General features: G+C 39.1%; 4 protein-coding genes across 4 annotated transcripts in view; 2 read left to right on the forward strand and 2 right to left on the reverse strand.

The window, feature by feature from the left end:
* Positions 1-4,159, forward strand: part of LOC140922716 (dnaJ homolog subfamily B member 1-like) — a 4,464-nt gene extending 305 nt beyond the window's left edge. Inside the window, exons 1-2 of the mRNA XM_073372728.1 lie at positions 1-206; positions 2,016-4,159. The exon at positions 1-206 is cut by the window's left edge and continues 305 nt beyond it. Coding sequence (XP_073228829.1) covers positions 1-206; positions 2,016-2,698 — 889 coding nt within the window. The 3' untranslated portion in view covers positions 2,699-4,159. The remainder of the gene's footprint in view (positions 207-2,015) is intronic.
* A 4,615-nt stretch (positions 4,160-8,774) lies between these two features.
* On the reverse strand, positions 8,775-10,267 carry LOC140922731 (dnaJ protein homolog 1-like). The gene has a single exon (XM_073372752.1). It carries the CDS (start codon positions 10,185-10,187, stop codon positions 9,150-9,152), a length of 1,038 nt encoding a protein of 345 aa, XP_073228853.1. The 5' UTR covers positions 10,188-10,267; the 3' UTR covers positions 8,775-9,149.
* A 366-nt stretch (positions 10,268-10,633) lies between these two features.
* LOC140922742 (uncharacterized) lies at positions 10,634-11,894 on the forward strand. The gene has a single exon (XM_073372762.1). The coding sequence runs from the start codon at positions 10,711-10,713 to the stop codon at positions 11,524-11,526; it is 816 nt and encodes a 271-aa protein (XP_073228863.1). The 5' UTR covers positions 10,634-10,710; the 3' UTR covers positions 11,527-11,894.
* Positions 11,895-21,666: 9,772 nt separating this feature from the next.
* On the reverse strand, positions 21,667-23,018 carry LOC140922751 (uncharacterized). Its single transcript, XM_073372774.1, has one exon. It carries the CDS (start codon positions 22,925-22,927, stop codon positions 22,067-22,069), a length of 861 nt encoding a protein of 286 aa, XP_073228875.1. The 5' UTR covers positions 22,928-23,018; the 3' UTR covers positions 21,667-22,066.
* Positions 23,019-24,093: the final 1,075 nt, after the last annotated feature.

Here is a 24,093-nt window from a genome sequence, read left to right on the forward strand (position 1 = left end):
CAAAAACCAAGGAGCAGAGGAACAGTTTAAGAAAATATCTGAGGCGTACTCAGTCTTAACAGACGCCAACAAACGCCGAATATTTGACACGTACGGCGAGGAAGGATTGAAGAACGAATGTGGTGGATTTAGTTTCGGTGTCTTCCCCGACCCCGTGAGCATTTTCCGCGACGTATTTGGTGATGATCCCGATTGCCCCTTCCAAGGTTTGTTTTTAATTTTGTTGGTTTACATACAACTTTTTCGTTTAGTGTCAAAAATCGTTCAAAGGTACTAGTTTTCGAGCCATAAAGTTTTGGGGTTTCATCGAGCGAGGGTACAGATGTCGAGTAGTAACTAACGCTAAATTGAGAAGATGGGCCTTGTATTTTACAACTTGATACATTGTACCGAAGCTTAACGAGAGTTTGCGAGTCACGAGTCAGAAAAGGTCGCATGGGCTGTGTGCTTAGTGAGAATGACTGGATTTACTCTCATTTATAAGACGAAAGGCCTCGTCATGGCAATTTTAAGACAACATGAAGTGTGCCTTTTTTCTCGAAATTTCTATTTTTAATCCCGTTTATATTGCACGAACGCGACCCAGTAGGAATTCAATTTCGGTCCTGCACCCTCTTTATCAGCATTTTTTTCTGCCTATTCTGTCAATTTGCTTTATACGTGATGAAATTTTCAGGGTGAAAACATAGAAAATAGTTTTAATTTGGATAACCGTTCTCACACGGAAGGTTATGTTTCCTGAATACGCGTTACTTCGCGTTTTGCTTGAGTGGGCTTTGTTGTAATAATACGTTTCAGTTAGTCACTCTTGACGCAGTTCGCGGGTCGCCCTTTCTTCTTTCCTTGTCAAAGTAGATGACGAACGTCCTGTTATAATATGACAAAAGAAATTATTGTATAAAGTCGCTGGAGTGGAAAGACAGCCTGCGGTCATTTTTAATTTCAGATCTCAACTGCTCCAGCTCTAAAAAAAATGCTCGCTTTAAATTATGGTATACCAGCAAAATTGAGTTATCAAATGGTTTTTCTCATCTGTTATGTCTTCTGTCATGAATTTTTCTTCCTGAACTAGTGTCATGTTTAGCGTTTTTCATGCTTATCAATTATGTCTAGAATCTTCCATAGATCGGCAAATGATATTCTAAATATTTCGTTTTATTTGTCGTGTCAAAACAAATTTCTTCAAATTTTGTACATCAAGCACCGTACCGATTTTCGTTCGAAAGATTTTACTTTGAAAAGATCATTTTCTTACTTCAATTGTCCGACCCATCCTCACAAATATCTATCTTGAGATCAAATCTTAAACTGCGGGCACGAGCGAATCGTTTTGAGTTCCGTTGTCATAGAGAGAACTTATTTGCAGTGAAGTGATTACCAATCTTAATGTCATCTAATTCAAATTGTGAATATTTCTGTCTCCAAGTTTCGGAAAGTTATAATTTAATTCTTGTTTAAATGAAAGAAGTGAAAATAGGCTGAATATGTAATTATTAGTTCTATTTAAGAGTTTTATTGTCTACGTGTTTCACTTTCTAGTTCTAGAATATTCTTTTAACTTAGGTCAGAGCACGTTTAGCTATAGAGAGACAATTTGCAAAATCGTTTCCTCATTGTATTGAGTTTAATTATTTTGCAAATCAAATTCCACTCTTCTAAATTTTTATAAACAGAGGTACGTACCAATATATTTTTAAAAGCACTCTGCGCACGACTATCTGATAGTAGGAGTGTGTGGTTTGGTAGATTAATTTTGGGAGACATATGAAAGATCTCTCCTGGAGATGGTTCTACATTTTTAGTCACATGTCCCCTATAAAGAAGAGTTAAGCTAAATTAAACCTAGAGTGTGCCTTTTATTGATGATGTGTGAATTTTAGGAATGTATTACACCTAGTAGTAAAATTGTTGGCAACTGGTCAACTTGTACTCTCTGCAAGAATATAACAATATTGGATAACTAATTCGATAAAAATATAATGCTTGTGTTGATTTTAATTTTTTTTGTTTAACAGATATCTTTGATGGTTTCAATTCCTCTTTTCCACGAATGTTTTCAACATCTTCATCGTCCTCTTTTTCTGGTGGCTTTAAAACCTTCTGTAATGATGGATTTGATTTCCCAGGTCCAGATCCCTTCCAGAAACATGGGGTACAAGATCCTCCAATTGAGACACCAATCCAAGTGAGCTTGGAAGAACTTGCAACAGGATGTACGCGAAAACTTAAAATATGTCGTCAGGTGTTATCGCACAGTGGAGGAACATCGCGAGAAGAAAAAATTCTTTCAATAGACATTAAACCAGGTTGGAAAGCTGGAACAAAAATAACTTTTGCTCAACATGGAGACCAGAAACCAGGAATAATTCCTGCAGACATTATATTCGTTATTGCAGACAAACCACACCAGTATTTTAAGAGAGATGCTGATAACAATCTTCTGTATACAACAAAAGTTAGTCTACGTGATGCCCTTGTTGGATGTCAACTACAGATTCCAACTATTGATGGAAGAGTATTAAGAATACAATTAAATGAAGTGATTCAACCAGGAACACAGAAGAGAATTCCAGGAGAAGGTCTGCCCCTCCCAAAATCACCTGGACAGAGGGGAGATATGATAGTGACTTTCAATGTTGAATTTCCAACAAACTTGTCTATGCAGGAGAGACATGAACTAGCTAGTATGGTACCATGAAACAATTTTATTGGAAAGAGGAATAAGAAAATTTCCGTGACCGTCAGTTGATTGAAGACACAAGTGTCACCTTGGTCGAGGCTGTGTGGCCTATAAAAGTGCAGGTTGCCTTCTTAGCACTTGGTAACTAAGAGTTTGTCTGAGATGACACCCTTAGTGTGTGACTTTATGGATGTCAGTGCCGTGAAGGAAGCTATTACAGTTAAGAAAAGAATTTTTGGTGTACAGAAATATTATCCAGATTTGTCATATATTTTCGAAAAGAAACTATTTTGGTGGTACAATGCTTAATTAGCATGGCCCTATTTGCTTATATCATGAAACAAAATCTTTTTTTTTTCATTTTAACATTTTTCCTTTTATCAAATTAATAATGCATGTATAGAATTTCTTTTCACTTCATAAACCACCCATATCACTCAAAACACTTGTAATGAATGTGTTTTAAACACACAAAGATTAAACTAAATTGTTAGTGAGTGGATTTTGATAATAAATTGTTTCCAAATAATGAAGGTTTGATCAAGCTAAGTAATTGAATACATTGGTGTTTTTGACAAACAGCTAAAGCCTTTGTAAATGCCTTTTATTTTTGTGAAGGACTAATTTTCGTCAGTTCTTGAAGGGTTGTGGATATTATGCGCCCTAGAGTAAGGAAAGCACGCAACAGCCACCTTCATCAGAAAGCTTTTCTCCAACAGCCAGGTAGATATGCCGTGACCCAAAATGTAGTAGTGAAAGTAAGTTTAAAAAAGACAGATGATATTTTCCTAGTGGCAAAGTAATCATGGCATTAAAATGCTTCTTTTGTAATAATTCAATCAAAATACTTTTAATCAGCTTTTTATGAAATTTGATGAAGGTGCTTTACATGGAAATTGTGAGTGTTTAGTATTGTCTGGAGTGCTAAGAAATGATTAATATTTATGTTGCTTGTTCGTCACCATGTTGAGTCTTGAAGAATTTGTTCTTGGTAAAAATAAAAGGTATTAAGCTTTTGCAAGTTCACAGGGCAATTTAGCAAGCTGTAATGCAGACTGCCATGATCTAATGTGGCAGTTTATCACTGTATAGAAATAATATATTCATGTATTTATCATGTCAGCTTACTGTCAATATAGGAGAAAATTTCAAATATGAGAAGTGGACTGTGTATATATATATTATTCCAGTGTTGATAAACTGAAAAGAATTTGCTGGTAAATCCCAATAGTGTTTTAAACACATAGTAATATTGTAGAAAGAGTGTGATTTGGTTTTTTCATTTTTTTCCTTTACTCCTTCACGAAAAGATCCTTTCTTATTAAGTTCTAAGAGGTACTATTGTCTCTTTTCTCTCCCTCTTAGTTGTTGTAGTATCCTCTTGGAAGCATGTGTATGATCTTGCACTTGCACAAAGAAAATATGAAATAGATTGTTTTGTAAATGAGGCAATAAATTGTTTATTTTGTTCTGAGGAAATTTTAGATATTTACTGCTCATCTAGTAGTCAGCCATGAAAAGACCAGCTCTCCAGTCGCTGAATTTTAAAGGGATTTGAGGGGATAGGGGCGTTAACAGTCTTGACTGGATGGGAATTTTATCATCAGTACTGACTTGCCATGTGAGGGTCTAAGACAGCCTGGCAAGCTTTGCTAGCTTTTTCAGGAATTAATAGACCCTGACCAGACTGATCATTATCAGTGACACAAGTCTACAGGAGGAGCAAGTAATTGGCTTTAAGGAGTGTGGGATGTTAAACTCAGGAGGTGGCATGGGAGGGGTACTTGAAGCACAGCACCATGTAGGGTACATCTACCCAGGGCGTAATCTAGTATTAACCCACAGCATTTATCAATGTGGAAGTTTTTATCTCTGTGGAAGTCTGCTGTAAATACAAACACCGATGCTAAAAAGTTACATTTGTAACAGTGATGGCTATTGTGCAGCCCACCAAACACACCCTCTTGAGTTGGGAAGGGGAGAGGGGTTAACTTGGTTATTTTTAGCTCACACTAACGTCAATCATTACAACATGGTATTAAAAAATCTTGAATATGTAATATTTATACTACTGTCGAACTCAATATAATCAACCTCTACGTAACGAAGTCCTAGGTGTAATGAACGGTTTTACCCCAGTAATGGGAAAATGTATGGAAAAGAACCTCATTATAAGGAAACCTTTTTAAAGGAAACAAATGTTGGCAGTCCCTTGGCCCTTCGTTATATCGAAGGTTCCTCTGCAGTGAATTAGTTTATGCTGGTTGTGTCACTGCAACGGAGGCAGAGTCATCAAAGCTATGTTCACACCCCCCATACTGGATAGCTATTTTCAAAGGCAACACGAAAAGTTATCGAGGATAGTATGAACATACACCTATTTGCAATAAGGTTGTCATAGAAAAAAGCAAAAAGCAAAAAGTTAAATAGGAATTAATTAGCATGCAATTATCATAGCTTGCAACATTCACAACACACACGCTTGTAGCTGAATATTAATCACGTAATATGAGAGAAATCATTTGCATCAGTTTCTTAGTGTCAATCTAATCTCTACTAACTATGTTCTAATGCAATTCAAGGCTGATTTATCCAGCGGATTTCAAACGTGCTCGAATTACAAAGCACATCGGATAACTACCAAAGAAATAATGGCTCCATTTTTTTCAATAAATATAGCCTGCGGTAAATTCCAGGAACTCAACGCGTGTTTTAGATTGATGCTAAATAGAAAAGCCAGTCTGCATATGGTTTGCAGTGCACAACACCATCTGATCACAATTTTCAAGCAACAAATCAGGAGCGTAGGCAGGACTTTTCATCGCGGAGAGGGTAAGGGGGTCCTCCGCCAGTTCCTCACCTGAGCCGCAAACCAAGCTTCGTTTGTCAGGACATAATAGATTGGCGACTGAAAGTGCGACAACTGAGACTTAATATTGCTCGCGTCAATTTACCTTTTCCTTTTTCGCATTGTGCAACTTCTGATGATGGAGAACGTTGGCTCTAAAATGACTATGGCGCCTGTCTATCTTACAGCGCGGAATTACAGAATTATCTTTTGTTATTGTGAATGAATTCCTAAATAATTGTTAAATACTGAAATAAAATACGCAAATGTAAATCACATGGCTAATTTATTCCTATTTGTCTTTTTGCTTTTTTCTATGACAACGTTTTTGCAATTAGGTGTATCCTAAGCTTCATAATGACGCTGAGCAAAACTAAAGAGTCTCAGTTTTCATTTTTTCACTAGATCAGCGCAATGGAGTCATAAACTGGAAAAAGGAAGAAAATTGAAATAGTCTGTGACTCTGTTTCTGTCGAATGCTGGCAAGTCTAGTGTCTGACTTGACTCGAAGAAAGGAAGGGACCAACTGTAGGTTTATGGTTGGAGAAGGTTGACTATGTTGTTTTTGGTACAAGTTGTTGACGTGGCAGTTAGTTACTGGATCATTAAATTACTTCCTCTCAGTAGCCTGTATCGCAGACGTTAAATCTAACCCTATGTCTACAAAGCGGCACCGATATCCTTGTTTTGGGCCCATAAATAGCGTGATGTTTCAAACAGGCCTTTTAAAAATGCAGCTGGAGTAAAGGATACAATAACTTTAAGGTAGAAGCCAGTACTCCCAGCACACCATTCCCAGAGTCTCTCATCTTTTGAAAGACCCTGGGAATATAAGACTACAGCTAGCAATGTACTTAGTGCCCCCTTTCCCTGACATTCAGAACGTGCTTACATTTCAATTAAATGCTGGCATTCCTTCTGAGATATATCCACGTTGTAGCATTTTTCAATTCTGCCTTTATGATAAAGCAGGCCCTCGTTTTAGATTGGTTCCTCAGAAATAAATTATTGCATGTATACAAACTTAATAAATTTTTCCCGGAGAGGTTTGCATTAAACTAACTATATGCTGTTTCTGTGATTAGATGAAAATTGTGTAAAATTCACCATTCAATAATTTCCTCACCTTAAGTTCAATTCAACAAAAGGTTAACTGACAAGTGTGGATTGCTACACTTCCAAATTCCTTCTTCCTTTTAGGCTCAATCACCAGCTGCCATCTGGATCAAACAACAGACCTGGGAGACAGTGGAGATGGAGCCTAATCTTCCCTTCAGTTTGGAAGAGAAAAAGCAAGAAGAAGAAGCACCCCATTCCTTGGAGAGGGCTGGGGATGCATGCTCCCCTTTAATAGTTTATACCCGGGGAGGGGGGGTTCTTCCTTATAGGAGGCTAATGGGATGTGCCGCTGGATGGGGTCACATTGTAACTACTGGATTGACTATAATGGGGTCCCACCTTCAATAGAGTTTCTAGAATGGGGTTGCACATTTTCAGATTTTTGGAGTAAGACAGTTCTTCATATTTACGATTAGCAATTTTTGTACTGCAGATGAAAAGTAAAATGTTCTTCATTCAATCTAAAAAGTGAGTCAGTTCATAAAAATAGAAAGTGACTACCATAACGAAAATTACATATTTGCCCAAAAGTGATGGGGACCCAAGATGGGGTCTATAATTGGCCACAAAATAGACTATAATGGGGTAGGGGCTCTGGGAGGCCAGCGGCACATACCCAGCAAAAATGAACCCAAGTAACCCCCATTTGATTTTAATCAATCACACTGCTATAAGCAGGGGCAGATCCAAGACCTTCAGATAGAGGGGGAGCCTGGTCATCCAGACCCTGAGATAAGGGAGGGGAGGGGGGGGGGCAGTCTCAAAAAACCAATTTTTTTTTTCAGACTTTGGGGCCCCAGAATGGTCTAAAACTAAAGGGAGCACGGGCCCCCTGGGCACCTCCCCTGGATCCACCACTGATAAGTTACATTTAGTTCATAATTACATAAGAAGGTATTAGAAAAAGAGAGGATAATCTCTCTTCTTCTAATTCCTTCTTTAGAGACGAAGTGCATCTTACAACACGTACAACACGTTTTACAATATAATGATCTGGCTGTATAACTGACTACAATTATTCTTTAATAGCATCTTAATCAGCTTCTAAATAGAGTTTATCAATAACAGAATTTTTCTAGCTGAGGTAATTAATTTCTATTTGGTTGGCAAAGTCTGAGGGAGTAAGTGCTTTGTTAGTCTCCACCATTTGAAATGAGACTACAGAGGTGGATTTCCCAGAACCATTGCTAGATTAGCTCATACGTTTTCAACAAGACTGCCTCAAAGAAAATTAATGTAAAAAAGGTAGATAATTCAGGTTACCTTCACACAGCCCGAGATAAAATTTGACTGGACATTTTGTTCACATGAGACTTTTCATTGTTTTCGCTCTGTTCACATGGAACTTTGAAGAGCTAGGCATCTAAATTTTCATACAATTAAGGTGGTTCCTAGTGAGTGGAACACCTTAACATACTACCAGTCAAAAATTTGTCCGGTAGTGTGAATGTAGCCCCATAATCAAAAGATGACCACATAAATTCTGTTTTGCAAATGTGACAATCACAAGGCAAATAAAATGTAAAATTGCAGAGGGCCACTCAATGGATAACCTCCCATTTGGACATTCTTAGGGGTTCTTCACATGCCCCCACCCCACAAACGTCTGCTGAAACGAGAGGGAAAAACAAAAGATAAATCACAGCACACTTCCAGATTTGGGAAGTGCACTTTGGACCTTGAGAAATTTCATGCGAGACTTCAGAAAAGATCAGAAAGGTTTCGTGAAAGGTGAAGACCTTACACTTTTAGAACAATATATTATTTAACTACTCACTACAGTTAACTCACACACCTTCGTACAGAGGGCAAAACTCTTTGGTCATGTATCACACTCTACCGAGCTTCTACATCGTGTTTGGCTTGTCAACACTTTGACTTAAACAGCACCAATTGGTTTTCCGATAGTCAGCATGTGAGCTCCAGTTGATATTTGCAAACAATGGGAAAGGAATTTCACCCTTCATTTCAGCTGACGTTTGCGGGGCAGGAACCTGGATGAACCCCTAAGAATGTCTCTGCGTGGGAGGCTACTCAATGCAGAAATCCCCCTCCTTCCTCCATCTCTCCTGAACCCACATACACATTCTCTTGGGAATAATTTACCAACATTTAATTTTACAGAACTGTACGCAATGATCAGATTTATTTTTATTTTGAATAAATTATAAGCACAATAAACAATTAAAATGGATAAATCCCTGAAATAGCATCCCCGATCGATAACATTTTTCATATGAGAAAAGCTCAATTTCTACATCTTCTTTATATTAGATTATTATGCACTGAAAAAAATATTTTGGGATAAATACATATATTTTTAATGTGATCTCGCACTTTCCGCAGAAAAAGGCAACATGTATTATCGTAAATTTATTTTTAGTATACTACAAGATCAGTTCACTATGCAAATACAATATTTTGTACTTTTCGATGGCATAGTAACTCGTTATAGATGTTGTTCTTGTTCTATAAGATTCACGCGATAGAACAAAAAAATTTTTAACTTGGTAGCGTGTCTAACAAAATATCTCTTTGAACTTCTGTAAGTTTATCAGGAAACTGAATGTCACATTTGACCATCAGATCACCTCTCTTGGAGGGATTTTTTGGTAGTGGTAGTCCCTCTCCATGGATCCTTCTAGTAGAGTCTGGTTGCACAATACTATTCAAACGTAGTTTTATTTTACGTCCATCGATTGTAGGAATTTCTGCCTGCCCACCGGTCAAGGAATCCCGTAATGAAATCTTTGCGGTGTAAAGAAGATTGTTGTTGCTATCTCGTGAAAAATGAGAGTGACATTTGTCCTTCACATGAAACACAACGTCAGCAGGAACAACTCCAGGTTTTCTATCTCCTTCCTTCGGGAAAGTAATCTTTGTTCCTGCTTTCCACCCTGGTTTCACATTTACCGTAAGGATTTTTTCTTCGTTCGTGAAACTTCCACGCTCGTCGTAGACTTTTCGAGATATTTTCATCTTTTTCGTACAGCCGCTCAAGAGCTCTTCGAGGCTAACAAGTAGATCTTTCTCGATCGTCGGATCTTGAACTTTTTGCTTCTTCGTTCGCGGCGGTGGAATGCTATCAAAGTCGAACATAAAACTATCATTAGCGCTTGTTCTTGACCCTGACGTTTTTCTTCTGAGGTCGTTGAAGAAGCTAAACCCTCCTAAGCCGCCAATAAGGTCTGCAAATTCATCGTCATTACCGAAAGCTCTTGCAAAAGTCTGGCGTGCATCTCCACTAGTAAATACAAAAGTTCTTGCAAATCCTGGTCCTTGAAAATGCATGTTCGAGTTGTTTCCCCCTGCTGGAGACCCTTTAAGACCCTCTTCACCATATTTGTCAAAGATTTCTCTTTTCTCTTTATCACTAAGGACGTCGTAAGCTTCAGAGATCTCCTTGAATTTCTCCTCTGCTCCGGGAGCCTTGTTCTTGTCCGGGTGCCACTGTAAGGCGAGTTTTCGGTAAGCCTTCTTTATCTCGTTGTCTTTGGCTGTCTTAGGGACGCCTAGAATCTTGTAGTAGTCTTTTCCCATGTTTAAGTTGATACACAATTTGCGCGGAAAAACTTTGTCTGGAACTGAATTCTCGCTTCGAAGATGCCATTTTATATTAAGAGCCACGTGTTCAGAATCTTCCAGAAAGGTCAAAAACTTATACTCACAAGGGAGGAGAGGGTACTTTTCTCTTAAAAGCTTTTTGCAATAATTTTTTTCTGTAAATCAAAACGCTCCAGCGTATATTTACTAAAATTATATCACTCAATATAGAAAATGAAATTTTAACGAAGTGTGCGGAGATGAACGACAGTTGTAAACCACAACAAAATTGATTCTCTCTACCCCTCCCTGGAATGAAGCTTTTTTCGAGCACTTTCTGGGGTTTTCCCGAAGGTTCTGGAAGTCTCTGGAGGGATCGTTTTAAAATTAGCGGTGATGGCTTTTTTGTGTTGTTAACGATCTATAAAAGGAGCTGCAATGTTCACGCAAGTCAGTTGAACGTTTCAGTATTCGGAGAAACAAGACTTCACGCGACAAATAAGAAGAAAAAGTGTTTAATATGTGGGACGAAATGTTCAGTGATCCCTGGTCCAGCAGATTTCAGGCTTCTCATAGTCCATTCACTGGTTTCGGTGGATTTTATGCAGAAAGAGCACACCCCTTCTGGGGAAATCCTGTTTATTTTCCATGTGACAAGCGACGAAAGGTTTCCCACCGGAAAAAAGCAAGATCGGTAGACGACAGAACGGAGAATCCAGTATGTTATCATACCAGGGGAAAACCCTTGAAGATAGAGCTTCACAAGAAACCGAAAGAGAAGACAAATAATATAGAGGCATTGGAGCCAAATTTACCCCAAGACGCTGTTGATATTCCAGTCGAATTTCTGCCGCCCGAAGAAGAGAAAGCTCCAAGTAGAAACAGGGAGCAAAGTTCTCGCGATACATTTATCGACAATTATGCAGTGGAAAAACCCGAGGCAGTTCAGGAAAATACTATACGAAGTGCAGACCGGTCGGCTGACGAAGCAGAAAATTTAGATCTGAGTCATGGAACTGACAATGAAGTTGAAAGTGCGAAGGAATCGAGACCGGTGGAATCCGGAAAGCTTTCGGCTGTAGAGGAAGAGAAGTTAAATGAAATCAAGATTCAGTTAACGAAAGCAAGGGAACTGAGACCAAGAGTTAAAGCTTTCGAAGGTTCGCGACGTACTGACAAGGAGTTTCTGTATTTAGATGAACACTTGACTCAATGCATTCTAAGCTTGGATTTAATCGATACAGATGGACTCGAAAATGTAAAAGTGGCTCGGAGAGAGGCTGTTTCAGAGATTTTGTCAGTCATAAATAATTTAGAATCCAATGTACAGGAATAGATACTACTATTTTTCGCCTCAGCACTTAAAATTGAACATTATGTGGTGACACTGACACGTCATATGTCAATGTTTCTTTGGTAGATTCTAAAAGAGTTTATTACCTCAGGTTTTTGATGCCTTTTTTACTACAGTTTAATAGTGTGACTTCAGCGTAACAGGGACAGTCATATTTAATATTAGATTTCTAGTCAAAGATCTTGAATTTGATCGATGACCAGTTTATCTCACTCTCGGGATCTCACCAGGCATTTCATTTTTTAGTTTATTGGTTATTTTGGGAAATCCGCGCCCTGTTAAGTTTATTCTTTGTAAATTAACTTTATCTTTTTTGGTTAACAGGGGTACAATAAATTGTTGTAATGTTATTGTTGTTGTTGTTGTAAACCGTCATTCAAAGTTCCCGCGCGTGGTTAAGACGGGGTACTGTCTCCTGCCTGGAGTTTAGAATGAGCCATGGAGTTTTAAAAAGCTTTTAAAACTTTTGTTTGTTTGTTGTTGTTGTTGTTGTTTTTTTTTTGGGGGGGGGGGCTCCCATATAAAAGTGACGTTGATGCTAGTCGGAAAATTAAAATTAAACCCCCAAGGAGTGGTTGAAGCTTAAACTTAAAACAGGGATGTCGAGTTCTTTTTTAAACGTTAGATTTTTTAAAAACGTTAGATTTCTGTGTGGTCAGTGTCACATTTTCTGTATTTTTTTTTATGCACAGCCCTAAGCGATACCTGAAAGGGCAAATCAGGAGCCGATTAGTCCTAATCGGTTCTCGGCAATTATAGTGGTTTTCCATTCCAAACACCCAGTAAGAGAGACCAACATCTGCAATTTACACCCCTATTTATTTCTTTACCAGCTTTTCTGGACAGGCCTGCCCAGAGAGAATGTGCACGAACGGGACTAAGGTCCCATTCGAGGTGCCATCCCTACCCAATCCCACAACCCGTAAATGTTGGCCACACCACCGGGGTCTACGACCCCTACTCTTTTCGAATAGTGATGTTGGTTCTTTTACGTCCCACAAGAACAAATCAGTGAATTAAAGTGCCGTGAGACGGGACCCACGGTTTTTCGTCCTTATCCGAGAAGACTAGAAAGTCTAACCATTTGCAGATGTCATTACAAAGGTAGCACTTTCTTCTCAGTTATTTAAAGACCCTGGGTGTTGGTCCGGCCAGGGTCTGAACCCGCGACCTCCCGCTCGGAAGATCGGCGCTCTCCCAACTGAGCTAACAAGGCGGCGGTTTGGCGGCGGCTAGGTGCAGAGACGACGAGCATCCCCGTCACTTTTATTTAGGAATCCCCCAGGGGTAAATCAGTGTGACTATGAGGTTTACTTCAGAGAAATCAGTAGACCTTTAAGTACTAATCCTTTCTGCGAATAAACTAATTCTTCAATTTAATTGTCAAAATAAATACTTTCGCTCTCATGTTGGCCTGAATTTCAGCCGTCTCCTCAAGTCGCACACTACCAATGCCGAAATTCAGGCTATCTGCAGTCAGTTTAAAAACCATATCCGCTGCGCGAGTTAATACTGTGTTGGTCTTACACTGAAACCTAATGATTTTAAGACATTTCTGTGACGATTGGAGAGCACCCTATCAATTCAACCCACTACACTACTTCTACTCAGTTACGGACAGTCAAGGGAACTCGTAAATATTATTTCAAAACAATAGGTTATTGTTCCAGAACAAACGTTGACAGCCCTCTTACGTTAAGAAGGTTTCAAGCAATACCCACAGGGGTGTGGGCGTTTTGTGCGCGGTGTATTACACCGTGCGCTTAGCGCGCTTGGTCAATACCAAGACTTAAATCAACTTTATCACTCAAAGATTTTTAAAACCTTTATTTATTAAATAGCGGAAACTTATGTTTACTATAGCCCATGCTCTGAGTCCAGTTTCGCGTAGGATTTGGCGCCATGACGAACACACTACGTAACTGACAACACGCGATTCCTACTGTTTGGTACATTTCACTTTCTCGTAATTGGATGAGCCGTTTTGAGTTCTTATCAATGTCTTTGCGAGATTTTTTTGTTCTTTTTGACGTATCCATGGAAATTTCCCAAGGCAATTACACCTTGGGGAAATCGGTTACACACAAAAAGTTGCTTCCCCGTTGGCAACAGCCATTCGCCCTCGGGTAAAAAACGGCTATAGTGTAACCGCACCTATTGATAAAGTAACTAGTGATTTTCTTGAACCTGAGGAAGCCTGACTGGTATTGGCCAGTCAAAATATCGTAACTACAGTCTACTCAAGTTGTTTGATCAGTCCTTACATTTCTTTCTTTAACAAAAATTGGTACTAGACTAATTAGATGAGTCCATCAGTTCATTAACAAAACGTGTACGCGTAACTCGGTAATATAATATTTGGAATCAGTCTTGACTTAATTGTAAAAATTATTCCTAATCACAGAGTATTTGGAACAACCAAAAAGAAAGTGATCTTTGTCCTCTATTTGATTGGATCCGCAAAAAGATTCAAAGAGGGCAATTCCTATTATCTCTAGTAGTTTGATTATATCCAGTGGCGGATCCAGGAGAGGCCCCCCCTTATTTTTAGACCAAACTGAGGCCCGAAGGGTCGAAAAAAAGTTTTTTGGAGACCACCCCCCCCCCCCCCCCCCCCCCCAGTTATGTAAGGGTCTGGGTGACCGGGCCCCTCTCTTATCTCAAGGTCTGGATCCGGCGCTGGTATCACTACCAAGTTCTATCATTTGTTTGTGATTGCACATTCGTAACTGTTACTAACTCTCCTCACTCAGTTGTTCCTCCAGATAATTAGAAGTGGTATGATTGTTTTTAAAAGATCTTTAAAATGGTAGTTTTTGAGAGTGTTGGAGGGTATTTTGTCACTGATCATTCCTGTTTCATAAAACCTACATTACGAAAGACCGAGAGGCATTTAGCCCGCTAAAAAAAGCCAATGAAAAGTTAGAATCAAACAGTAGCCAATCAAAATCGAGAAGCCATCACAATGTTCCCGCCGTTTTCTTGCATCGCTCAGTGAAAGAAATCACGGCGCCATTTTCAAGTCAGACAGAGGGAGAGGGAGGCAGATTCCGTAGGAGAAAACAACACAAAAAGAGACTAAGGCCGGTGGCGAGATGCCTGATGCATGTAATTACGTTTGCGGCTTCAAACCAAACGCACTTTAATAGTTCAACCAGAATTATCTGAATTATGCCAAACTGCTGCGCTGTATTAAACTCTATTTAAGTGCAATGAATTTTAGCACCTGCTATAAATCATGACAAATAAGATCTATCGAATTTCCCTTTCATGTCTTTTATAAAACTTATGTCCAGAAATGCATGCCATGGCAATAATGGCGAAAAATCGCCAGCCTCTGTCGAACTTTGAGTTGGATGCCAAAAGTGTCCCCTTGGAGACTGGCAATTTTGACGAAATCGCCAGAAGGCTGGTGATATCCACGGAATGTGGCAAAGGTTCAAATTGGATGCCAAAAGTGGCCCCTTAAATCGCCATTTCCGCCATTTTCGCCAAATATGCCATTTTTGCCAAAATTGCCACTTTCTATAGGGCCCCTTTGCCATCTCATTTGAATATTTGTTTACAGTGTGGCGATTTTGGCGTTTAATCACCTTTTCTGTCATTTTCGCCAAATACACCATTTTCGCAAAACTCGCCACTTTCCAAAGGGCCCCTTTGCCATCTCATTCGAATTTTTGTTTAAAATACAGTTTGGTGATTTTGGCAATTAATCGCCATTTCTGCCATTTTTGCCAATGCGTGCATTTCTAGACACATCTCCTATTATTATCATTTTGGAGGGCACCAAGAAATATAATGATGAAAACTGAAAGAAAAAAAACACAAACAGTCTGAACAATCACGCAAGCGTTTACAAGTTGAATGGGTCTATTGAATTTTCCCTCGGTAAAAGAATTCCAGTAAAAACCCCCGTGTAAGAACTGAGTTTTTTGAAGTCTGGCAAGAGTTAAGAGGTTCTTGTATTTTGGAGTAGTTATTGGTAATGTAGGTTAAGCAGATTCGTAATTAGGTTCTTAATTCCTGTGAGGAAGATATAAATAAAATGAACAAAGTTAAAACTATAAGCATTAATAACAAAACAATTGAGACAAAAACGGCTTGAGGTTTCCCGATACAAGCCTGAAGAATCGAAAAGTCGTTACAATTCAAACAGTGTAAGCTTAATTCAAATAGTATAAACGAATAGCAGTCAAAAGTCCTAAAAAGTTAAAACTCCTTGGTTCAAATATTTGTTATATACATGCTGAGATTCTTTCAAGAATGGGGGTGGTATCTAATTTTCTTGTGGGCAAGCCAACAATACTGATTTCATTTTGTGGGTGATTTGACATCAGTAAAACATGATTTATATGTGATCAAACTATAACAAAGATCCAGCAATAATTAGTACCTAAGCCATAAATAATTCTGGTTACTTGATATTTTAGCTTATTTGTACCTAACAGGGGTGTATCCAGGATTTTAAAAAAGGGGTGTCTCATTATGAGACAAAAGTAACTAACAGACTTTGTGTCCCCTCTAATGGTAATTACCTATAAATGCAAAGACATTTTCGGCGCAAAGGGAGTGCCAGATGAACCTCAGCAAACGTGAAGATTTTTCTAATGGTGACATACGAGGATGCCTCCCCTGCTCGATCGCATCACAAACATGACGCTAATAGAGATCGAAGAACATTGCTTTTTATGGAAAGTGGAGAATACTTGAAAGTAGGCAAGGGAAGTGTCAGGTCGCATTCATTCATGATGAGCCTGGATCCCGAGAAAAATGAGTTCCTCATCTCTCCCCAGTTATCTTAATTAGGGAGCGGCAGATCTCACACTTTTTTCTCCAAGAATCTCATTCAATGGAAGAAGACGCCTGATAGTAAAAGAATCAACTTGGGATGTGCGGGAATTCTTTGTTCTTGAAGGTACGAAAGTTAAAGTTGACAAGGGCACTATTACTTGGAGTATCTATAGTTTTCCTGCGAGCCTCTTGGGAGCCTTGCAAACTGGAAGAATGGTCAGTATAAGTTTCCTGTTCCCGATTTCATTGACTCTAGAGCATCATCACGCCGATACATTATTAGCATTAGTGATCAAATCGACAGTAATCCGTGTAAAGCGTACAAGTAACAACTACACAGTAATTTTCAGGGAGTTATAATAACTCCTCTAATGGGGCTAATTTAACTCCTTACAGTGAAGTTATTTTTTGGGGGGTTATTTTAACTCCAAAAAGGAGTTTAAAGAACTCTTTTTCGGGAGTAAAAATGACCCCAGATATTGAGGAGTTAAAATAACCCCCAAAAAGGAGTTATTCTGTACCTAAAATTTTTACTCCAATTTTAGAGTTTAATTAACTCCAAAAGGAGTAAAAACAACCCACGTAAGGAGTTAAAGTAACCCCATTTCGGAATTATCTTAACTCCAGACTGGGAGTAAAAAGAACTCTTTTTCAGGAGTAAAAATGACCCCAAATTCGGAGTTAAATTAGGAGTTAAAATAACCCCCAAAAAGGGGTTATGCTGTACCTAAAATTTTTACTCCATTTCTGGAGTTATAATAACTCCCTAAAAATTACGGTGTAGCCTGTAGAATTCATGGTTTTATAGAGAGGAAGATAGCGTTTTTGCAACACTAAAAGGTTCAAAATGAGCAGCTCAATGAAATACAATGCCAGACATTGACTTGAACGAAAAGCACCAAAACAGTTCGCTGACCGAAGCAAACAGTTAAGACTGTACCTGAAGCAGCACCATTAACAAGTCTGGGGACTGAGAGAGACTCGTTGCTCGCGGTCGGAGTAATGTTCGTGCTGGTCATGACTCAGAGCTTCAATCGGGCAGTGATTCACAGGTGGATTCAAAAGACGATGCGCACCACTCGGACTGTTCTGAAATGGTTAGCTTTCTCACTGCTTAGTTTTGAGGTAATGTACCAGACGCAGTTGTCGAAAAAAGTCACAGGACAACATAATAAGAGAACACACCAATGTAATTAGAGGAAGGGGGCTTGGTCATAATTTTGAAGTAACCAGGAGGGGAGTCAGAGCTAACTTACCTTAGTTGGGGAGGGGGGGGCGCTGCATTATATTACCCTACCCTACCCTTATTTTTAAGCGCCCTTCCTGACAATTATTGCACAGCCCAGCTAGAAATAGTTCAGGCAAAAGAACATTTCATTTCAACTTCGTTTAAACTGTGAAATACATGTCATGCATGCATGTGCGCGAGCTACTATTTAGACGCGTACGCTCCTCTAGCTATTTAACGTCCAATGAAAATTGCATAGTTTAATGGTTTTCTGTACACTACAGAAGGGTTAAACTCTCAAAACGTTTGCTTTTTTATAGTCTTTCATGACACCTTTTGATATTTTGACGTAACTTTTACTGTATCATTCTACAAATTGCGCTGCATTAGTAATATATCCTTACTGTATACTCATTACCTCACCGCGTAATATTTAGTTATGGAAAAAGTCCGCGACTGCTGAGGCAGTAGGCATGCAACGAGGATAACACTAAGGTTGCCAACCGCCGCCAAGGGAAGTGGGTGGGTCGCGAAAATTAACCGTGCAGTGGTCCCGGAGTACCGATCATTAAAATGACCACATTTTAGGCAATTCTTGCAAGACCACTTAGACAAACAGTGGCGAGGGAAAGCCGGATCTTGTCGTAGATCAGGATCAGCAATATAACATAACACTGAAAATTGAAGGCAAGGCTGATCGGACAACTAAGGTTTACAAATTTATTTGCCCAATATTTCGACTAGACAAAACTAGTCTTCATCAGGGGCTGGAAAAGTAGCCTGTTCCAGGCTCCGAGATAGTGGTGAAAAGCTAAGTGAGAATAGAATAAACGGTTACAGTAAATAAAATAATACAAAAATAAAATGTGTTCGGGATGAACCAGGGATGAAATTTAATCTATTTACATATATTTTTATTTAGTAAAATCCAACTAGTGGTCTATTATCAATGCTGCGTTCTGATTGGTTGAGCTACTACTGGGCTATATGTTATAGCCCACTAATAGCGAAAAGCGCGGGCTTTTTGGCGGCAAAAAAGGATTAAAGTCTAGCTTTAACTAGCTAAAATTTTTTCATTCTCGATATTTTTGACCAACTAGTTGGGTTTTACTAAAACAATTATTCCTCTAGCCCTCATAGCCTCTGAGTCAATAGCCCATTCGGCCTTCGGCCTCATGGGCTATTGACTCAGAGTGCATTCGGGCTCGAGGAATAATTGTTAAGTAGCCTCTTTGTACAAGTCTTTGTCTATTGTATTCCTCAACCAATTAAATTTTATTTTTTATTTTTGTATTATTTTGTATACTGTAACTGTTTATTCTATTCTCACTTCGCTTAGACTAGCTTTGTCTAGTCGAAATATTGGGCAAATAAATTTGTAAACATTAGTGGTCCGATCAGCCTTGAGTCACTTTTACCGTAGGAAGCACGGTAACATTTATAGTCAATGGGGTGCAAAGCAGAACAACCGCTACATGCATACACTATTTAAATGGAATGCGCTCAGTTTATACAAAATTGCTTCGAATCAGTAAGAATAGCAGATTTAATCTCGTACGCAGAGTTCTCGACTTCTTTGGTCAGCAGTCTCCTGGTGACCACCCGCGGGCCAAAAAGGCCTCGAATTCAGAGTTAGAAAGGGAGCAGAATAGACTGAAGGCGGTTACCAAAAGTCAGAACAGGCCGGCCAGATCGTTCATTCACTATGGTTCCCAGAGCTGCGATCTTTTTGGTCAGTGCCTCTCAATCTGCGGCGCTGACCAAAAGGATCGCAGCTCTGGGAACGAGAATGCGAAATAGGCTTTTATAGAGAGTTTTCAGTAGAAACCTAACACACCAGTTCCAGCTTAATTCCCGAATCGGTAATCTTGTCACCACGGACTTGCATTAACGAATACACGTTCAACCAATGCAGCGAAACCAACCTTATCTTGCGTACTGTTGACTCTGTATTAACGGACACCTGCCTTTCTTTACTCCCTTTATTTGACTCTATAAGACGGACATCTCTCTAAGACAGACTCTTAGTACCGGTCCTAAAGGTGTCTCTCTTAGGCGAAGAGAGTTGACTGCACACCTCCCTGCTTGTCCAATAGAGGAGTTGTTTAGTAGTTTTTCGATATTGATCCAAGAATCTCGTTAATTGGTATGGACGCTTCGACTTCACAAACTACAGCGCACAGAATTTTAGAATCTAATTTGGTTGGACTGGGGGAACTTTTTTACCAATGGGCTGGATCAAGAGAGAATGAACTATTTTTCTATTGGCTGGATTTTGTTTGAGGGGAAGGTATGGCCTACCATTTCAAATGCAATCCCGTATCCAGTCTTCAGGCTTTTTGGTCAGCGGCCCAAAAGGCCGGAAGACTCTGGGTAGGAGAGAGGAGATTGGTTCTAATCGAAAGCGCTGAGTCTCCAAGTTTGTTGGTCAGCGGTTGGTCTCTAGGTAACCAAGATGAAATAACGGACGAAGACATCGATACATGCCTCCTTTTGTTTATACAACATTATTTGATAGACCAGACCTAAGAGTCTTCCTCGTTCCGGGTATGCAACCAACACAAAGCCTCAATTTTTGAACAAAATCAAGAGTGACTTTTAGAGCAGATGGCAAATACAACTTTATAACCGTGATTTCAGATTTATATTATTCGTTATTGGTCTCGATTATTATAAATTTTTAAGAGCAGTCCATGGTTAAAATAGCTAAGAAGGTGATCGTTTCAAGGGCATGCGACAACCTATAATTATCCGGGGGAGTACGCTCCCGCAACCCCGTAGGATGGTACGCCTTCGGCGGACATTTATCCGAACCCCCCTCCACTAAATTTTGGATCCGCCCCAGTAGTCTTCACTGTATGCTGTAATGAAACTGTTCACCACAAATGGTGTTTAGATAAAAGCGTTGTGCAAAATTAACTTGCTCTACCAATTTTTACTATCACGCTCGTAAAGAACCGTCTTCGTAACTGCCTTTCATGTCACCCCAAAGCAGCAAACTATCACAAATACTGTACAAATATGTCGACCAAATTTGGGTTTGAATTTACGGAATTTTGTATTTAAGTTAAATTCTCCAATCGCGTGGCGTTGCGTGTTCGTTGCGTGCTTCCAGCCTGACTGCACGCTTCAGATAACCCTTTTAAAATACTCTTTGATATTTTGTTAACGGAAGTCAAATCAGTTTGGCCATAAATAGACGTTACTTCTATCCTCGTCCTCTTGCACGATTACGCTGTTGTCACAAGATTGCACTGAAGGAAATTAGCAAAAAATGAGAAATTTTTTGGAGAATGTTGTACTTTCTCACGCGGTCCCGTTTCTTGGCATTACTTGCGTCAGCACCTAGTTTTTTAAATGATGAAATTGGGGATGATCAGCGTGAATTTTTCTAAGTATTTCGGTATAAGGTTATTGAGAAAGAACTGGTGTACGATATTATCTTCCTGTAAAACAAGTTTGTCTACTTGGCACGTCTTTGATAAGCGCTGTTGAGAGTAGTGGCCTCAAAGGCCTATTTTGTTACCATAAACTAACATTCACATACTGGGTTTCTTGAACACAAATATTTGATCAGATCAACTTCCTGTCTCAGTTCAATCTTCGTCAACAATAATCTCTATCATTTTTCGCGTACTGCGGAAGACAAAATAAAACCTCCAATCATTTGGAAACCATAAACATCCGCTACAGAATTTTTCACTCATGCGTACAGCTGAGAGCGTTTGTTGAGATAAAAAAATAATGAAGTTTGCGTATTAAAAAGGAAATCGTTTGTGGTTTGTTTTTCTTCTTCCCTTTCCTTTTCTATATATATTATACATTTTTTTTGTCCCTCGTTAGATTATACTATTCGGGTCACAGTATTGAACAAACTGTTGTAATCTGCGTGGGTTGTATTGAAGATAGCCGCGCCGAACTTCATATTAAACTGGTCAAAGTTGAAGGTAGCCTGAACTTGCGTTATTCGACTGAATATCAAGAAATTGAAAGTTTTAAAGTAAACCCGTACAAGTTAAATATTGTTTTAAACGCAGAAACCTCGCTTCAGTGATTTCCCCTCCTTAATTTCCTGCACAGAATGACTGTTGTTTTACGCTAAATCGTGTTTCCCAAAACAATTTTATTTAGCTGGTCTATTTACATATAAAACAAAATTATCTTGGAAGATTTTTGCTAGATGCATATATTCAGATATTCCTAAATGCGATTACCGCATTTGGCGTATGCAAATTTGCATACATTTATGTATGCGACCACAAATTGCGAATTCACTCCATTGTAAAATTTTGACCGCGAATTATATATATTCAGTCCACGACTATACAGGAAAATGCATAGGGTCTCATTAAACAGCAAATGAAAATTGGAGTGTCTTAGCGGGAAAGGTATTTATCCTGAGTACCTCTAGAATTACCTTATGTGGCCAGGAATGAGGAAGTCTTAAGTTGACAGATAGCTTGTTGTGTTGGTTTTTTTTTTTTTTTTCGCAAATCCTAGACCCTAGTTATAGTTCAAAGATTCGGGGCTGTCTCTTGTCAGAACCCCTCTTCTATGAAGTTCCCTTTTCCTTATTGAATTTTGATGCTGTATTCTAGAATCTACAACTGGATAAACGACTTGTAAATGAGGCGGTTGAACTGGTGACGCTAGCTCCTGATTATGTTCGCTTCCCGGAAAATTCGGCGAAGAGCCAGCAGTAGGGAAAGTTGGTAATTTTACTGTTAGGTCTTCCCCTTTCTCGCGATCGCGTCCAAGTGCAATCTCTTTGTCCTTTTTTTCCCGCTCGAAAGCATTTTTATACAAGTCTACCTCACGCGTAAGCGATGATATCAAATCCTGACAATCAGAGATTTGATCAGTCAGAACGGAAACTTTAGTCTCCGCTTTTTCTCTGTCGTCCCTCTCCTTCTGAAAATCAGTTTCGTAAATATTCAGCTGTTCTATCATAAGGTCCAAATCAGACGATGAGCTGTCTTTACCGAGCGCTTCCGCCAACCGTAGTATCTCTGATTCCAGAACGGTTTTGTGTTCCTCTAAAGACTTAATCTGGGTTCGTGATTCGCACAAACTCTCCTCAAGTTTGCGAATTTTTCTCTCCAGTTCTTCAGTGCTGTTTTCGCTCATATTAATGAGACAGTCAGTAGTGGCGAAAGAATCTAACCCGCTTCCAACGTTCTGTTGTGCTCCAAGTTTTCTTCTTAAATCATAACATTCTTGCCTCAACTTCCTTGATACCTTTCGCTCGTTTTCCAGCTCCGTGTTCAATCGCCGTTTGTCCTTTAGTAAAACCAGCACATATGCATTTGTTCTCTCCAATTCATGCTCGACTCGCTTTTCTCTCTCACCCTTATGTATCTCCATTCGCCGGTTTTACTCGTCCGCTTTTGCGATCTCATCTAACTCGTCTTATATGAACCTCTGCCTGTCATTTGTCCGCAATCGATCACTTTTATATTTATAACAGCGGAAGTCAAATGTCACGTGACAGGATGACAGTGTGTGTTTGTATATGAACTGCGTATATTTTGTTTGATATTGCTCGACTCGAATAAATCTTTTTAAAGAAATAAAGCAAATTATTGTATGTTAAATTACTTTGCATGCGTTTGTAGTTCGCGGTCGACGCTGGAAGACATGTTTCAGCTTTCTCTGAGTCAGCATCGCGTAAGTAACAATTGTGTTGTGATAAGACGGAAACTCAGTGTTCCTGGAAGTCAGCTTTCTTATATATTTATGCATGATAAAATCTAATTTACAGAGTCCTTACACACAGCGTAATGGCTTTTATTAAAAAATCACGTACGTTTTTAAAGAGTAGTGTAAAACCATGTTTTCTGGCAGGATAAAATGCAAACTGAATCTCGCTGAATTATGCTAGTACACCATGAGTCACCGCAAAACATAATTAAAATGATATTTCTGTAGGAAAGCTAACTAGACGAAGTAAGATCACCTGTAACGACAGTTTGGTATGACTGTTATTTTTTCTGTTTTGTTTTCTGTTATTTTTAGATTGTCTTGTTGATCAACGGTCAGGTCTGCCGCAGTCATGCACCCTCACTCACGCCTCTCGCACAAAAACCATGATACATTCGAAAGAGCAAAGTAAAATCAAAAGTTCAACACGACGTTATCTCTAGGGTCATTGCTACTTGTGGAAAGCAACTTATGTCGTTATGAAAGCAAACTATTTCAGTTTTTAACTAGTTTAGCTACAAATCATGTGGTTTTGAATAAGCTTTCAATCTGGAACACGGTCATGCGAAACCTTTTAATTTCACACAATTGAACTTTATTTCATTCCTTAATTTATACGTTTATTTTTATCGTAAAAGTTAAAAGGGACCAAATTGTGTGACACTGCGCCTTTTATAGATTTTTCTCAGTTAATCGCTTAAACGAACTTTCGCAGATATCGAGGTTCTTTTACATATAGTTTACTCTTAGAAGGGCCAAGAATATCGTTCGAAAAACCGAGGACTAGCAGTAATATATAGGTTTGCTGTAGTGAGGGTGCTTTGTAGCTA

This window comes from Porites lutea, chromosome 1 (genome assembly GCF_958299795.1).
Source record: "Porites lutea chromosome 1, jaPorLute2.1, whole genome shotgun sequence".
Lineage (NCBI taxonomy): Eukaryota > Metazoa > Cnidaria > Anthozoa > Scleractinia > Poritidae > Porites > Porites lutea.

What these genes read in the sequence shown, in the direction of transcription:
- LOC140922731 (XM_073372752.1), bottom strand. Translation starts at nt 10,187, where the DNA reads ATGGGAAAAGACTACTACAAGATTCTAGGCGTCCCTAAGACAGCCAAA.
- LOC140922742 (XM_073372762.1), top strand. Translation starts at nt 10,711, where the DNA reads ATGTGGGACGAAATGTTCAGTGATCCCTGGTCCAGCAGATTTCAGGCT.
- LOC140922751 (XM_073372774.1), bottom strand. Translation starts at nt 22,927, where the DNA reads ATGGAGATACATAAGGGTGAGAGAGAAAAGCGAGTCGAGCATGAATTG.